This window comes from Erinaceus europaeus, chromosome 1 (genome assembly GCF_950295315.1).
Source record: "Erinaceus europaeus chromosome 1, mEriEur2.1, whole genome shotgun sequence".
Taxonomy (NCBI): Eukaryota; Metazoa; Chordata; class Mammalia; order Eulipotyphla; family Erinaceidae; genus Erinaceus; species Erinaceus europaeus.
Window position 1 is genome coordinate 95,550,858 of NC_080162.1, and position 18,309 is coordinate 95,569,166.

The 18,309-nt window shown below is 37.0% G+C and overlaps 1 protein-coding gene across 3 annotated transcripts in view; it reads right to left on the bottom strand.

Annotated features, from left to right (window-relative positions):
• Window positions 1–4,368: 4,368 nt before the first annotated feature.
• PTPN20 (protein tyrosine phosphatase non-receptor type 20) overlaps window positions 4,369–18,309 on the bottom strand; it is a 92,849-nt gene continuing 78,908 nt past the window's right edge. For 2 of the 3 annotated variants that reach the window (XM_060191242.1, XM_060191237.1), the window contains 2 exons: window positions 11,803–11,918; window positions 10,487–10,572 (listed from right to left, as the gene is read on the bottom strand). In XM_060191242.1, coding sequence (XP_060047225.1) covers window positions 11,808–11,918 — 111 coding nt within the window. In that variant the 3' untranslated portion in view covers window positions 10,487–10,572; window positions 11,803–11,807. Of the gene's footprint in view, window positions 4,458–10,481; window positions 10,573–11,802; window positions 11,919–18,309 lie in introns of those variants that run through there. The other variant, XM_060191247.1, reaches the window with a different exon arrangement.

An 18,309-nucleotide genomic window follows, 5' to 3' on the forward strand; every position in this document is an offset into this window, starting at 1 on the left:
GGTGTTCTCCCTCTGTCTCTTTCTTTATGTTTATCTGAATGAAAAAGTAGCCCAAGAGCATGCATGAAACTCTGGCCCCACTAAATACATACATACATACATACAGACAGACAGACAGACAGACAGACAGACAGGCAGACTCCTATAGGGCACCTGTGAGGTGGCTCTACAGATAGAATGGCCACCTTACTTTGCTTTAACCCCCGGTATTCATGAAAGGACCAAGGGCAACACCAAAATAATTCCAACATGATAGAGTGATGGTTTGGTGCCTTCTCTGTTCCCTCCCATTCTCTCTCTCCCTCTCTAAATAAAGAATAACAACTAGGTCAGGAGGTGGCTGAGTCATATTGCACATGTAGAACCCTTAGATTTGTTCCCCAGTATTGAATAAAAACATAATTAATACTTCTGTTGAGTAAGAGAATTAATACTTCTGTTGGCTCAGTGGCAGAGACATTGTCTTATATTTGTGGGGACAAGAACACCATTGTAGGCAGCAAGGAAACTCCATGGATGGTAGAAGAGTGTTTTGTTCTCTCTCTCCACTGTTCTCTCTCTCTCTTCCCACTGTCGTCTCTCTCTCTCTTTCTCTCTCTCCTCTTATTAAATAAACTAAAAGAAAAGAAAGAAAAAGACAAGAAAGGAAAAAGAAAAAATAAAAGAAAAGAAGGGATAAGAAGTGGGTCCATGAGACATTTAAATGTTATCCTGCATCCAAGAGGATTTGGTTCATTCAGACTTCTTTCCTTCCTTTCTTCCTTTCTTCTTTCCTTACTTCTTCATTTTTTCCCCCTTTATCTTTTCACCAGAGCACTTTTCAGCTTTGCTTTATGGTGATGCCTAGTATTGAATCTGAAACCCTGGAGTCTCAGGCATGAAAGTCTTTTGCATAATGACAGTGCTACCTCCCTCCCCAGGGGCTCTTCATTAAAAAAAATATTAGGAGAGGTGGGAAGAGATAAAGTCAAGGCATTTTATCTTTCATTTTTTCAGTTTTTTTGTACGTTTCTGGAGTGCAGGATGATATATTGTTATCTTTCCACAATAAATAAAATTTATAATTATTAGTCTAATCCTTTGATGTACTGCACCAAAGTAAACGACTCTGGGCTGAAGGGGAGGGTTTACTTGGAATATGATGTCAGAGGACCTAGAAGGGGTTGAGTTGTCATGTGAAGAACTGAGAAATGTTATTATGTATAAACTACTGTATTTTTTGGTTTTATTTCTATATTTTATTGTTGACTGTAAACCATTAATGCCTCCAATAAAAAATGGAAAAAGAGAGAAAGAGAGCGAAAGCGAGAAAGAAAGAAAGAAAGAAAGATGGAAAATTGCTTCTAGGGGGCTGGGGGGAGTCTAATCCTATCTTTACCCAATGCACCCACCTTCCTCCTTTGCTTTCATTAGCTATTAATTTATCTTTTAATTATATTACTAAAAACTATTAAAATATACTTTCCAAAGCTCTATTTAATTTTATATCAGAGAAAGAGCAAATGAAACTAGAGGCCTCATACATTCAAGGCATACACTTGACCTGTTGAGCTACCTCCATAGTCACTAAACGCTTATTTCATTTAATCATTTTCTTATTTCATTATGTACCACGTGTACAAGATGTTCTGAGTTGTTTGTCTCTTTCCATCTGTTTATTTCACTAAGAATAATGCTTTCTATGTACATAAATGACAGAATTTCATCCTTTTTAACAGCTGAGTAGTATTCCATTCTGTGTAAGTACCACATCTTCTTTACTCAATTATCCATCACTGGGCAGTTGGCTGTTTTCAATTCTTTTGTAAATAGTCCTGCTATAAATATGGATTGTGTATATTTCTTCCAAGTAGTGGTGTTATATTCTTTGGTAAATAGTCAAAAGGAAAAAATATTTAGAGTTGCAGTTCTAAGAAGAAAACCTAACTTTTCCTTTGAGAGGCTAATTTTTTCTTTTCTTTTTAGTGATTTTTTTTTATTGGGACGTTAATGATTTATGGTAGAGTTGTCAGTACATGAGTACAATTCCCCATCTTCACATGACAGGCCTCTGGAGAGCACTCTCACCCCCAGCTTAGGTCCTTCCCACCATCACGTACCATGACCTGAAAGCCTCCCTGCTCCCACCCCTCTCCCTATCCTTTCTCAGAGTCTATTGCTTTGGTGCAGTACACCAAACCAGCACAACTTTTAATTCATGTTTCCTCTTCCTGTTCTTGTTTCTTGAAGTTCTGCCCATGAGTGAGATCATCCCATATTTATCCTTCCTTTTCTGGCTAATTAACTTAACATCATTCTTTCAAGCTCTTTCCAAGATGAAGTGAAAAAAAAAAACTGACTTCATTATTCCAAAGTGATTCTTTGATTCTCTCTCCCTCTCTCGTTCTCATTAACAAGTAAAACTTTCTTTTTTCCTTCACCAGCAGGGTTATCACTGGCAATCAGTGCCTGCAGTATGAATCTATAACAACCAGAGGTCTTTTTTCCTTCTCCTCTTTCTTTCTTTCTTTCTTTCTTTCTTTCTTTCTTTCTTTCTCTCTTTCTTTCTTCCTTTCTTTCTTTCTTTCTCCCTTTCTTCCTTCCTTCCTTCCTTTCTTTCTTTTCCTTCGTTCCTTCCTTCCTTTCTAGTTAGATAGAACAAAGAAAAATCGAAAGGGAAAGGAGAAGCAGAGAGGGAGAGAGAAAGATATCTGAAGCCCTGTCTCACCATTTACAGCACCCCCTCCATTGCAGGTTGGGACTTGAACTAGGGTTCTTGTGCATAGTAATGTGTGTACTCAACCAACCAGACATCCCACTGCCCATTCCCTCTACAAATAAATACTTTTTCAAAAAGGCATTTTAAAATACATTGTAGACTGTGAAATACCATAGAAATATGATGCACTATCTTTAATGCCTGAAAAATCCCTGGATTACATAATATCTATGTTTACTTTGTGTGCACACCACACAGGGATATAAATATGACCAAACAGGTTGGTGCTGTGCAAAAACACCTTAATATTAGAAAATAGAGAATAACTTAGTGTTGTTCTACAACCCTTAAATATTTGTCCAGACTATTGGCTCTAAATATATATGGAAGTGAAAAAAATAGCATATGCTATTATTTAGGATAATGAAATATAAAATGTCAGAAACACTAATAATTAAAGTATTTAATTTATAAAAAATAATATTCTTAAAGAATAGTTTGAACAGTTTACATAAACTTTTCATGGTCAAATTCAGTGCATAGTGCATCTCTTTTCTGTGCTTTGTTGGATTGTCATGCTTCTTTCCAAATCTCAGTCAATATTCACTATTTTATTTTTCAGGTTTACAGTGTAGTTGAACAGTACCAAGAATTTCTTTAATGTAAAGATGTTTTGTTGACATAATTTCCTATGGGGCATCTTCATCCTTTATGTAACATTTCCTGATTTTTGTCTTTTACATTTTATTTATTATCATTGTTCATATTATTCTATTTTTCTTTTTGTTATTGGAAGATTGATGGTTTACAGTCCATGTGAAATACAGCAGTTTGTGCATGTGTAACATTTCTCAGTTTACACACAACAATCTAGCCCTCTCTAGGTCCTCCTCTTCCATCATGTTCCAGGTCCTGAACTTCCCCTCCCTCACCCCAGAGTCTTTAACTTCCGTGCAATATACCAGCTCCAGTTCAAGTTCTGCTTTGTGTTTTCTCTTCTTTCTCCTTTTCAGCTTCTGTCTATGAGTGAGCTCATCCCATCTTCATTTTTCTCATTCTGGCTTATCTCACTTAACATGTTTTCTTCAAGCTCCATCCAAGATGAGGGAATTAAGGTGAATTCACCACTTTTGAGAGCTGAGTAATATTCCATTGTGTGTATATGCCACAACTTATTCAGCCACTCATCTGTTACATTTGCTGATTTATGTAAGTAAATTCCCTTTGAACAGGTTCTTTTACCTTGATTATCTTTTACCTTCATATCTCTTCATTAGTGGCAATGTCAACAGATTTCTGGTCACCTATTTCTTCTACCACTCATTTCTGTCTCACAAGACTTTCACTCCTGAGGTTATCTCTTTTTAAAAATTGTTACTTGTTATTTAGTAGTAGTTGTAAGATTACATGGGGTATATTCCTACAGTGCACCACGAAAGTCCAGAAATATTTTTATAAATGTAATTGGGGGAAATAATAGTTTACAGGATACATCGGTGCAAACTATCTCTCCATGGTAGATGTCTGCCCACATCTCCCGCAACCCATCCAGATCTTTCTCCAGTACATTATGCTGGGTCCTGGATGCCCTCTCCCCACCAGCCTAATCTCTCCTTCTACCAGAGCTCTTTACTCCAGTCAGTCCTAGTTTTACCTTGTGCTTTCCCTTTCGTTTTCATGTTTCTTAGTTTGCACCAATGTGTGAAATCATTTTGGTATTAGTCCGTCTCCTTCCGGCTTATCTCACGTAACATGGCTCCTTCAAGTTTCAAACAAAGAAGATGATTTCTTTTTTTAAATTTACATATACATATATTCCCTTTTGTTGCCCTTTTTATTGTTGTTGTAGTTATTGTTGTTATTATTGATGTTGTCGTTGTTAGATAGGACAGAGAGAAATGGAGAGAGGAGGGGAAGACAGAGAGGGGGAGAGAAAGTTAGACACCAGCAGACCTGCTTCACTGCCTGTGAAGCGACTCCCCTGCAGGTGTGGAGCTGGGGGCTGGAACTGGATCCTTAAGCTGGTCTTTGCACTTCATGTCACTTGCACTTAATCCACTGTGCTACTGCCTGACTCCCAAAGATGATTTCATCATTTTATTGCTGCATAGTATCACACTGTGTATGAATATACCACAACTTTCTTACCTGCTTGCCCACTGTTTCCAAGTGGGTTGTTGCCAAATTTGAGCTAACATAAATAGTGCTGCTATGAATGCAGGTGCACGTATTTCTTTTTGGATAGGTGTCTCTATGTTATTTGGATAGATCCCCAGAGAGGGCTTGCTAGATCAGAAAGTAGGTCAATCTCTAGTGTTTTGAAGAATTTCCAGATTGTTTTTCACAGGGACTGGACCAACCTACATTCCCACCAGTAGTGTAGAAGGCTTCCTTTTCCCTCAGATTCTTGCCAGCATTTATTGTGCCTGTCTTTTTAAGGGCATAACATTCTCATAGGTGTGAGGTGATATATCTTATGGTCATCTTTATTTACATTTCTCATTTAAGCGTGTTTTCATGTTTGTGAGCCCTTTGGATCTATTCTTCGCTGAAAATTTGTGTCCAGTCCACGCCCCCATTTTTAATGGGTTTGCTTGTCTTTTGGCTACAGTTCTGTTTTTTTGTAGAAGTAACTGTCTTTTTAAATTTTTTATTATCTTTATTTATTAATTATATAGAGACAACCAGTAATTGAGAGGGAAGGGAGTGACAGAAAGGAAGAGAGACAGAGAGACACCTGCAACAATGCTTCACCATTCAGAAAGCTTTCTCCCCTACAGGTGGGGACCAGGGACTCAAACTTGGATCCTTGTGCATTGTAGCATGTTTGCTTAACCAGGTGCACCACCACCTGGCCCCAGTTGCAGAGTTTTTTGCACTTAGATATTTACAGGAATTTTTAAAATATATTCTTTTTTTGCTTCTAGGGTTATCGCTGGGGCTCAGTGTCTGCACCATGAATCCACTGTGCCTGGAGATCATTTTTCCCATTTTGTTGCCCTTGTTATTGCCTTTGTTGTTGCTGTTATTGTTGCCATTGTTGTTGTTGGATAAGACGGAGAGAAATCAAGAGAGGAGAGGAAGACAGGGAAGGGGAGAGAAAGATAGACTGTTGTTGCTGTTATTGTTGCCATTACTGTTGTTGGATAAAACAGAGAGAAATCAAGAGAGGAGGGGAAGACAGGGAGGAGGAGAGAAAGACGGCTGCAGACTTGCTTCATCACTTGTGAAGTGACCCCTCTGTAGGTGGGGAGCCAGTGGCTCTAACCATGTGCACTTAGCCCATTGCACCACCACCCAGCCCCCTAAAATATATTCTTAATGTAAGTTCTTTGTCAGTTAAATGTCTTGAAAGTATTTCTCTTACTGTTGGTTTTATATATATATATACTTATTTTAAAAGAAAGAGATAGAAAGAGGGAGACACACAGAAAGAAATGCCAGAGCACTGCTCAGCTATGGTTTATGATGGTGCTGGGGACTGAACCTGGGACCTCAGAGCCTTAGACATGAAAGTTTTTTTGCATAACCATTATGCTGTCTCCCCAGCCCCACTGTTGGTTTCTTATTCTTTGGGTAGGGGGAAGGGATATCAACTCCATAGCTTCATCACTCTGAGCTAACTTTCCAGAAAGAAAGAGTGAGACAGAAACGCACAGATGCATTTTCTCTTCTGATTATCTTTGTAAAACATTGTGTGATTTGTCATTGACAGGTAATGAGAGAGCATAATTACATGCTTTGCTGTCACTGTGTGAGTTGAAGAACATGTACACATTGGCCAACTGTTGACATATTTTTATATGTATGTATTTATTCCCTTTTGTGGCCCTTGTTGTTTTATTGTTGTAGTTATTATGGATGTCATTGTTGTTGGATAGGACAGAGAGACATGGAGAGAGAAGGGGAAGACAGAGAGGGGGAGAGAAAGATCTCTGCAGACCTGCTTCACCACCTGTGAAGTGACTCCCCTGTAGGCAGGGAGCCTGGGGCTTGGATCTTGCACTTTGCACCACCTGCACTTAACCTGCTGTGTTACAGCAGGCTCCCCCTGTTGACATATTTTAAAGGAAGTGGCACAGCTAATCACTGGTCACGATGCACATCTTTACTTCCAAAGTGATCTGCACAATAAAAGCTAGAGGTTTGTCCTTGATGTCATCACAGTCAATACATCATGATTGAAATTTCAACTGTGTTGCTGAGCACACTCAACTGAGCACAGAAGCCAAAGTATGTGCATATAGGAACCGAGCAAAATGAGAACCATCTGTACTTACAGTGTCCCGAGACTTGTGAATTCGCCCCACTTGGCATTCTCAGCACTTGAAGAGGAAGGGAAAACTAATATTTCTCTAGATTTCTTTTGTTCATTATCTTTATTTATTTATTAGATAGAGACAGTGAAAAATTGAGAAGGAAAGGGGAAACAGAGAGGGAGAGAGAGACACAGAGAGACACCTGCAGCACTGCTTCACCACTGGTGAAGCCTACCCCGCTGCAGGTGGGGGCCGGGGGCTGGAATTTCTCTGGATTTCTTAATATAACTCTTCAGGAACTCTCCTTATCAATGTAAGAAATATGTGAAGGAATCAAAGAAACCTTTTATTATTGTCACTTATGTTGGCTAATGTTAGACAAAATCATAGGGTAGGACCAGAAAAAGAACTCGCTCACTGGAAAAGTGCTCCTGCTTTGTCACGCATAAGACTCAGATTCAAGCACTGAATGATGCTTCAGTCTCTTGTTGCCCTTCCTCTCCAGTCTCCTCCCCCTTAAGTCTCAGTGACAACAAAAACAAAGACAAAAATAAATACATGACACTGTGGTGTGAGGTAAATAAATCAATGGACTTTAAAATAGAGTTTTATTGAAAAACAACTGACTGGGCCAGGTGGTGGCACACCTGGCAGAGTGCAAACATTACAGTGCACAAGGACCCATATTCCCACCTGCATGGGGAAGCTTCTTAACTGGTGAAGCAGTAATACAAGTCTCTCTCTCTCTCTCTCTCTCTCCTCTCTATCCTCTGTCTTCCTCTTCCCTCTCAATTTATGTCCTTGATAAATAAAATAAAATATTTTAATTTTTTAATTATTTTAAAATAAGGTAAAGGAAAACAGGTGACTTTCTTTTAATAGAAAAGCAAATATGTTAAGAAATGTTCCGTAGCTTTAATCATTTAATCTCACTGTTTTGTATTGTATTTGTGTGGCTCTCTTATTGTTACCGTTCCACATCTGGAAAAAAGAATTCAATCTAAATGTTAGATAAGCATCACATCCTAAAAGGTGTTTCTTATAACCCTATGATGTTCCTTTTAAGGGACTGTTGGCATTTTCTCTAAGAACTAAGGAAGGGCTAGGAGACAGTATATAGGTTATGCAAAGGACTTTCATGCCTGGGACTTTGAGATCCTGGGTTCAATTTCTAGTACCACTATAAATGAGAGCTGAGCAGTGCTCTGGTTAAAAAAATAATAATAGTAATAATAATAATAATATAGAGACAGAGAAATGTAGTGACACATAGAGGCATAGAAATTATATAATTGGGACCTTTAATATTTTTAAGTATCATCAAATTACTGGTATTGCTATCTTCAGAGTAGAATAAATTATTTTAATTATGTTGGGAAATTGACTTGTTAATTTTTAAATAATGAGGTCACTTTAGATCTGAATAAATAAACTAAACATGAAGGCATTTATTCAATCATAGCAGTGGCTGTGTTTTTCTCTGATATTTATATTAATGATAGCCACCTCAAGTCTAGTGGAAGAAACAAGGCTATAAATAGATAATGAAAAGACAGTCTGTTAAGTAAGTATTGGAGCGTAGTCACAAGATGGTTATGAAACTGCTAATGAGACACCAAACTTTCCTTTGAAAGAAAACTCAGAATTACTTCAGCAAAAAAAAAAAAAAAAAAAAAAAGATTGTTTTTAAAAGAATCTTAAGTTCAAAGAACCTGGGACAAGGGGAAAAAAAGTGAATTCCAGAGACTAGAAAAAGCTCTGTGGGACAACTGAGGCAAAAGGCATAAAACTATGTCCTCATGACATCATCTCCCCAGACAATAATTTGGATCCACCTGCATATCAGATTTCAGGCTCAGGGACAAAACAAAACCAAAAACTAGTATAGTCACAGGCCCTTTGAGGTAGAACTAAAATAGGTCTACTAGCTATCTACAAAATGGAGACCCCCCCCCCCAACTCTTCATTTGTACTATTCCAGCCTTTAGGTTCATGATTAGTCAACAAGTTGTTTGGCTTTATATGTTAACTCTCTTTTCAGCCACCAGGTTCCCGATGCTACCATGATGCCAACCAGACTTCCCTGGATAGACAACCCCACTAATGTGTCCTGGAGCCCCATTTCCCCAGAGCCCAGGGAAAGAGAGAGACAGGCTGGGAGTATGGATCGACCTGTCAATGCCCATGTTCAGTGGGAAAGCAATAACAGAAGCCAGACCTTCCATCTTCCGTATCCCATAATAAGCCTGGGTCCATATTCACAGAGGGATAAAAAATAGGAAAGCCATCAGAAGAGGAGAGGGGAGGGGATGGGATATGGAGTTCTGATGGTGGGAATTGTATGGAGTTGTACCTCCCTTATCCTATGGTTTTGTCAATGTTTCCTTTTTATAAATAATAATAATAATAAAACTATGTCCTGATAAATAAATTTACATGATAATAACAGAGGGTCAGAACTTTAAAAGGAGACTAAGATGTTCAATTTGCATTTTAGGAAATCTAATTTTGTAGTTTCTGCAGTAGATGTGTGTAAAGGCAATGAAGGAAACAGAGACTGACTGAGACAGGCTAACCTAAATGAGTAGCAATAGGAGTCCAGAGGTGAGGGGATGGGGATGCCAGAGATACTAGCATGGTAAATTCAAAAGGACTTTGTGACTAATTTTGTACATTGCAGGTGACTCAAAGATCTCTAAACTGGACAACTAGATAGCTACAGAGTGAAGGTAGAAGATCATGTTGGAGAAAGAAAAGTTTCAAATTTAATTTAGAAACTACTTTGAAAGGAATATGGAGACAACCACGAGATTTCTTGACAGGATTAAACTGGTGTTATGTTTTGTTTCTGCTCTTTGATAGCCTGAGATAGAGAGGTAGTTTAAGTAGCCCAAAGGGAAGTTATGACGTTAGTTTCATTCACCAAGCCCAGGAAAACTATGTGTAGAGACCATTGGCAACAACTAAAGGATAGCTTTTTCTTTTCCTTCTTCTCTCTCTCCCTCTCTCTCTCTCTCTCTCTGTGTGTGTGTGTGTGTGTGTGTGTGTGTGTGTGTGTGTGTGTGTGTGTGCTTGTGTGTAGTTTTAAAGCTTTAGAGTCCAGGACAAAGGACATAAATGGATCCATTTTACTTGTGTGTCTACACAGAATAGTTAAGGGTAGGTGATCAGGACTTGGGATATCAAAAGTAAAAGAAATCTCAGACTTTATGCTTAAGAAGGTTCATGGTTTCTGGAGTAAGAACAAGTTGAAAGACTATATTTTCAGGGATCATTTTTAAAGTTTGTTATAAGAATAAATTGAAGAAATACTGTAAAAACTCTGTGACCAGAACTAGAAGAAGTACCTGAAATTAAAGATCTTCACCATGCCCTAACAACCATGACTATACCCAGGTCACACACTACTAACTATCAGAGTTCTTCACCACAGTCATGGATTGAAATAAAAGCCTTATACCCAACCCATTTTTATCTTTTCCAAAATTTAAACAGAAAAATAATCAAAAGCATTTTAAGCTTACATGGAAGAATATCTCGGTATCTGTTTTTATCTCTGTTGCATGGTTCATTCCCACAGTAGAACTCACCAGGTTGATTCTGATCCTCTAAATACTTTAAAAGGTAAGAAATACATAAGTCATTTAGTTATTATAACAAAAAGTAAAAATACTGTTTTTGTTTAGTGTTCATAATACCTAAAACTCTTAAATGACATGAACTGACATCAAATATAGTCAGATGTTGTAAAGTAGAGTCATTTTCTATTAAATAATAAAATGTTAGAATCTCTGGATGTAGTTTTTCCTTGAACTTTTGTATTAAAAATTGTTTTACATAAACATAATTTTATTAAAAAAAACAACAGTACAAGTGTTTATTTCTTAGAACCTATACATGAACAAAAATTTATAGCTATGAAACATAAAAAATATATAATTAGTTTCACAATCTACTCCTTGTTTGATAAAGAAGTTATTGTTATGTTATCAGTTAAAGAATCTTTTCAAAAGAAAATTTAAAGCTGGAGAGATAGCTCACTGAGTAGGTTATATGCCTACCAAGTGTGTGCCCCAGGTTTGAATACCTGGAAGATGTTATGGAACTGGAACTATGGTCCCTATCTATCTATCTTTGACTCTCTATCAGTATGTAAAAAGTGACCCTGAGTGCCTAAACTGTGAAAGTGCTAAGTCCTTGCTCAACCAAACAAACAATCATTCCTAATTAGAAATTTCCCATATGGTATTCTAATCCTACATTATTTTTAGTCAGACTGTGACATTTTTATATGACACCTGTAGGTTTTTAAAAAAGATTTTGACCATTAAAATTTCCTCAGCTAAATAGGGACTTAATAAGCAGCAACTGAAATATTTACCATGCACTCAACACTACTCTAAATGTTGGAATAAAATGATGAATCTGAAAATAGCTTCATTCTTAAGGGGTTAAAGGAACAATTAGAGAAGCTGATTTGTGGGTTATTTCCAGAGACATTAATATAAACAATAGTCCTAGATCATACCTGATGGTATTGGAAGAAAATCTACCACAAAGGAGGTAGCACATGAATAGGGCTGCCTACAGCTAGTTACGTAAAAGCTTGCATATATGGAGGGAAGATGAACTGCTATTGCTCCCAGGAAAGATGAAAGGGATAAAAGTAAGGAGGCATACAATCTTCCTGGGGAAACAGTGAGTAACATGCTAATAAGAACACAGACCAAATGACCTAAACCAAAAGGAAACTAAAACTATCTAAGAAGATCTTGTTTTAAATATAATAGAAATTGAGGGGGTGGAGGCTAGCAGGTGGTTCACCCAGTAAAGTGTACACATTACCATGCTCAAGAACTTGAGTTCAAGTTGTGGGCCACCACATGGGAGTTCCTACAGGGAGAAGCTTCATGAGAATTGGAGTAGTGCTGCAGTGTCCCCTTCTGTCCCTCACCCTCTATCTAGTGGAAAGAAAGAAAAAGTACTAGCATATGAAGAAATAAATCAACAAATCAATAGAAAAAGTACAACAACAAATTAAAATTACATATGGGAGTCCAGTATGTGATAAAATTAGCAATTTATATCTCTGGAGAAGATTATTCAAGAGGATTTAGAGACAACTTAGTAGCTATATGATGCTGGATCCCTACCAAATACTTTGTCAAAAATATATATTCTAGAAGGGCCAATAATTTATACATAAAAACATATTAAAAGTATTAGAAATAGATGTGAAATATTATAACTCTAGGTAAAAAGAGCCTACCTACACAGAACACAAGAAACAGCAGAGAGTCAATCTATAACAAAGAAGTCAAATGCTTAAGTTGGAGAAAGGAAAATATCTTCAGCGAATACTATTAGGGAAACTGGGAAGTGAGTAGCATGCAAAAATGATGAAACTGGATCACTATCCCACACCTTGCACTTAAGTTAACTGAAAGTAGATCAAGGATTTAATATTAAATACAAAACCATAAACTACAATGAAGAAAACATAGGTAAACATTCCATAATATTAGTTTCAGAGACATATTTGAAATGGCAATTTCAGAGTATGGAAGCAAATGTGGAAATAAACAACATATGTTTGACAAAGAACTAATTCCAATACCTAAGAAGAAACCACAACACTCAACAACAACAGCCAAGCAACTAATGCCATTATGAAATGGAGCTGAAAAGACCAACAAAGATGATAGTCACCAAGTATATGAAAAATGTTCATCATCACTTATTAAGAAGGAAATGTAAACAAAGACAACTTTGAAGTGCAAGGTCATACCCATTAGAATCATATTCAAAAACTGAAAGAATATTTTACTAAGAAGTTAGGAACATAAAAAGAAGAGCTCCAAACAGATTACACTAAAAATTAGAAAATACGAAAGAATTCTAAACAGAGTTCACTAAGGAGTTATATATATATAGTATGGGAAGAATTCAAACAGAGTTGCAGGGTCTCAAAGGTATTTTGAATCAGTACAGGATTAAGTAGGAAGTTTTGGAAGTAAACTAACTCACATAGAGGAGAGAATATCCAAACTAGAAATAGAAAGAGTTTACTCTGTCAATTTAAAGATGATGGTGACAAAAGGTTTAGAAATAATGAAGAAACTCTGTGAAATAGCAGACTCCAACAAAAGGTCAAATGTAAGAGTGATAGAAATTCCTAAGGAATAGGAAAGTGTGAAGGGAATAAAGACCATATACAAGGAAATCATAGTTGAAAATTTTTCTTACTTGGGTAAACCTCAGAACATAAGCATACAGGAAGCAGAATGAACACTCTCTTCCTGGTTGTATAAAAACCAACACCAAGGCATCATTATGAAACTGTCAAAATTCAATGAGAAAGTAAAAACATGGCAGATTGCTAGGAAAAGGAAAGAAGTAGTGTAGCATATGAGGTAGAGTTATCAGGCTTTTATCAGACTTCTCATCATAAGCCCTAGAGGTATGGAGAGAGTGCAATGATATATTCAAAATATTAAATGTTATAACTCGGCAATACACTCTGCAATGAAGTGTAGCATTAAAAAAAAAAAGATATAAACTACAAGCGAAATTTACTCTACACTTCAAAATTATCCTTCATCTATAAGGGGGGAAATAAAGGTCTAATCAAACTTACAAATGCTAATGGAATTTGCCACCACCAACTCTGCCTTGCAAGACATACCAGAAGAAGTACTACAGGAAAAGAAGCAAAGGACTACACATTCTAAGTTAGGTGATCCATAGAGTAGAACTTAAAACTCAACAGAAACCATAAAGAACAAGGAAGGAAATAATGGACATAGTGGTATTATCAAATGTGAATAAATCAAGGCCAGTTTTTTAAAAAGACTTTATTAGATATAATATACTAGTTATTATACTTATGGTAACCATAATAAAAATATGAAGCATAGACCTAGAAAAAGTACAAGTAAAATAAGTGAGGATATCATCATAAAAATCCATCCACATAAAATGATAGAGCTAAATGGGAAAAGAATCAACTATTTAAAACAGCCTGAAAACAAAATCAGAATGAAAGTAATATATATATATTATAGTAATATATATATTAATATATATATTACTATAATAATAGTATATATAATAATATATACTATTATTATAGTAATATATATATATACCCTAAGTCCCTAAATTTGAATGGCCTAAATTCACCAGACAAAAGACACAGAATAACTGAATGAATTAAAGAACAAAATCTGTCTATTCTGTGTCTCTAGGAAACACACATCCAAAAAGGCAAACATGAGTTTAAAGAGAGAGGTTGGAGTAAGATGTTCCAAGCCAATAATGCAGAAAAAAAGGGACAGGAACAGATTTTGTGTTTTCAAATAAAATGGACTTTCAGGAAAAGAAAGTAATCAGACAGACAGGAACATTACTTAGCAGTTAAAGTATCAATCCAACAAGAAAACATAATCATCAAAAATATATATGCTCTGAACAAAAATGTACCAAATATGTAGAACAAGTACTTACTTTACTTAAGTGAGATATGTACAACAACATAATCATAGTAGGAGATCTTAACAAACCTCATAGCAAAAGACAGAACATCCAGACAAAAAAAAATCAACAGGGAAATAGTGGTATTGAGTGAAACCATCAGCAAGATGGACCATAGAGATTTATACAGAACATTACACCCCAAAATAAATGAATGCACATTATTAACAAGTATACATAAGTATACTTACAAGGATTAATCATATTCTGGATCACAAAGACAGCCTTAACAAATATATGAATACTGAAAACATAAAACACATATTTTCAGACCATGATAATATGAAATTAGAAATAAAAAACAGGTGGCAGACCTCCGGGCGTGGGGCTACGGAACAGCAGCAGTAGTTGTGTTTCTCTCCTTTCCTCTCCACTCCTATCCCGGGTCAACTAGGAATACCAAAGGAGATCATCTGGGACCACAACAAGGCAGGACTAGAACAACTTCAGGAACACATCAAACTACTAGTGAGTGCAAACACGTGTGACTCGTGGACAAAGAGGAGCTCAGGGAGAGATTAAATGGCTGGTAAAAGTCTGACAGTTTACCAGTTATGGCACCACCTCCAGTCTATTTTACCAACAAAAATATGGCTAAAGGGAGGAGAGGATTCCACTAATATTCACCAAATGCAACTGTGAGTTTCCATTGCTATGAGGAGGAGGCCCTGTGCTGAACAGAAAGTTAACCAGGAATCTCAGGAGAAGATCTATACCTTGGTGGCCTAGTGGTGGGGCTGTGTGGTGAGAACCTTTGCATGTTGTTCTCCTAATGAGAACATAGTCAATAGTTGCCTAGAAGCTACAAACTATAAATGGGACTCGTATAGAAACTCACAGGGCCCAGCAATGCTGCCAGGCTTGGAAGAGGAGGTGAACTGAGCTTTGAAACCTTGGGTTTGAGAGTACCTTTGCATAACCACTGTACTATCTCTCCCCCACCCTGCTTTATCTCTTGGTCAGTAGTGAAGGAGCCTCAGGGCTTTTAAATTATAAGTAGGCCTACTTATAATTTAAAAGCCCTGAGGCTCCCATAGCCTACAGGGAAGAAAAAGAACATAAGAGGTGTCAAAAGCCACTGTGTTCCAACTCAGGGATTAAAATAATATTGAAACAACTGTCAATTTCCCCAACTTTGAACTCTTTAATTAGCTTATGTAGACACAAGTCAATCAGGCAAGAGTTATCAGTAATTTGAAAAATACCGAGAGAGGGACCTCATAACTATATAAAATGGTTAAACCAACAAGAAGAAATACTGGAGAAATGAACTAGGACAAGAGTCAAGTTAAAAGCCCCCAAAAGGGTGAAGCATAAAATAATGAGGTCAATACCCAAACACCCAAACATGGAAATAATCACAGGAATGAGTAAAGAGTTTGAAAGAATTTTCATCAAAAATACAGAAACAACAAATGAGATTCTGGAAGAAAACACTAATTATCTCAAGGTTATTAGAGAGCTGAAAGCTGAAATAGCTGAAATAGCTGTTCAACTAGCTGAACAAGCTAAAACAGTATCAGAACAGGGTAACAAAATAGATGAACTTCAGAAAATAGTAGAGGGGAGAGAGAATAGGATAAATGAGGCTGAATACAGAATTAGCAAGATCGAGGACGAATGAGAGCCAACTAAAAAAGAAGTAAGAGATCTCAAAAAGAGATTAAGAGATACAGAAAACAACAACAGAGACCTATGGGATAACTTCAAAAGAAATAATAGACACATAATTGGCTTACCAGAGGAAGAAAGAGAAGGAGGGGAAGAAAGCATTCTTCAGGACATAATAGCTGGAAACTAATCTACATAACATCAAAGACATTAAGATTCAAGAAGCCCAGAGGGTCCCAAAATGAATTAACCCAGACTTAAAGACATGAAGACACATCATATTTAAAATGGAGAGGAATAAAGATAAAGAAATGATCCTGAAGGCTGCAAGAGAAAAACAAAAAGTCACCTACAGGATGTAGCTGCTGTCATGAGCTCCAACAACAGGGGCTGAATAGGGTAGGATACTGGGTTGTCAGCAGGTCAGTGAATAAGGAGTCCTAAGTGTGACACCAAGAAGGGGTCCTGTGGCTCAATCTTGCGTTAGAAAATGGAGGAAAAAGAAAGGAAGTTTTCTGATTATTTGAGGTGCACCCCTCCCCAACCCCATAACCAGACCCCAGGGGCTGGAGAGCTGCTCCTAGCAGGCTCCCTGCTGAGCTTTTTTCTTTAACAAGATTCTTGGATCAACAGGGGTGTCATTCCAATCCTTTTCCTATTTGATTTCCTCCTCTCTCTCTCTCTCTCTCTTTCTCTCTCTCTTCTTTTTCTAAGTGGCTGGAGCTGTATTTGAGTGACAAAATATATGGCCAAAAGAGCCTGACCCCTGCCTAGGAAAGAATACCTGGAGGTTTTTTATTTTATTTTATTTTTACAATTGGTTGTCTTTGCTCAGACTTCCTGAGCTAATCCTGAGCCGGTCAAGCTACAGACTGACTGTTTGGGGTTTTTACTCTATTCTACTTTATTGTTACTATTATATATATGTGTGTCCCTTTTCCCCCTCCTTCTTCAGGAAGACCAAAATCAACTGTTACTGTTTTTTCCATTGCTAGGTGACTAGGTTTCCTATCCATTGAGAGAGAAACTGGTTTCATTCTACCTCTTCCATCCACTCTACCTTTTTTTCCTCCTCCTAGCTAATTAAAAAAAAAACAAACTCTTCTTTCACTGTTCTTTTTACTTGTTGTTGTTGTCTTTTCTTCCTTCCTCCTTCTTCTGCTTTCTGAATTCACTGATACCATTTGTGAATTACTTTGAGGAAGAAATCTGACTCAGAGTGGACTCTCTGTCTGTGTCTCTCTTCTCTACTTCCCTTTCTCCTCTTGCTATCCCTAGGATTTACAGTGGGCAGTATATTTGCATAATTGTCTATTCTTGCTTTCCCTATATTCCTTTCTCTTTCATTTGGATTTGGTTGCCATTTTTACTTGGACTGGAGGTGTTTGGCTAACTGGTATTGGTTAAACTGCATCAATCCTTGCTTCAGTTACTACAGTTATATATAATTTCTGAGGTTGGTGACTGCACATGTCATAAACGTATTTAACACAGCATGGCTTGTACTCAAAACACAACAACTGAGGAACAACAGAACAGAAAAATAAAAAACACATCAATCAAAAAATGGTTAAATGAAGAGCAAATAAAACTGCAACCACAATGAATCAAGACAGGATCCCAGAATAAACTCCAAATCAGTCAGAAGTAACCATAGATAAGAAAAGTATGCAAGCAATAATAAACCTTATAATCACAGAAATAGAGACAACTACGGAGGAAACGGCTGTCAGGATTAGGGAAACAACAGATGAGACCCTCAAGGAAAATACTAGCTACCTCAAGGCAATTAGAGAATTAAAAGCTGGAATAGCTGAGCTAAAAGGCCAATTAGCAGAGCAAGCTAATACTATAACTGAACTGAAGAAAGAAACTGAGAGAAGGGAAAGCAGACTAACAGAACCAGAAAACAGAATTAGCCAGACAGAGGACGATCTAGAGAAAACTAAGAAAGAGATAAAAGAGCTCAAAAAGAGATTGAGAGACACTGAAAACAACAACAGAGACATATGGGATGATCTCAAAAGAAGTAACATTCGTATAATTAGCCTACCAGAGGAAGAAAGAGAGGAAGGGTAAGTAAACATTCTAGAGGAAATAATAAAAGAAAACTTTCCAGACCTAAACAACAGAAAGGACATTAATATTCAAGAGGCCCAGAGAGTCCCAATAAGAATCAGCCCAGACCTGAAGACACCAAGACACATC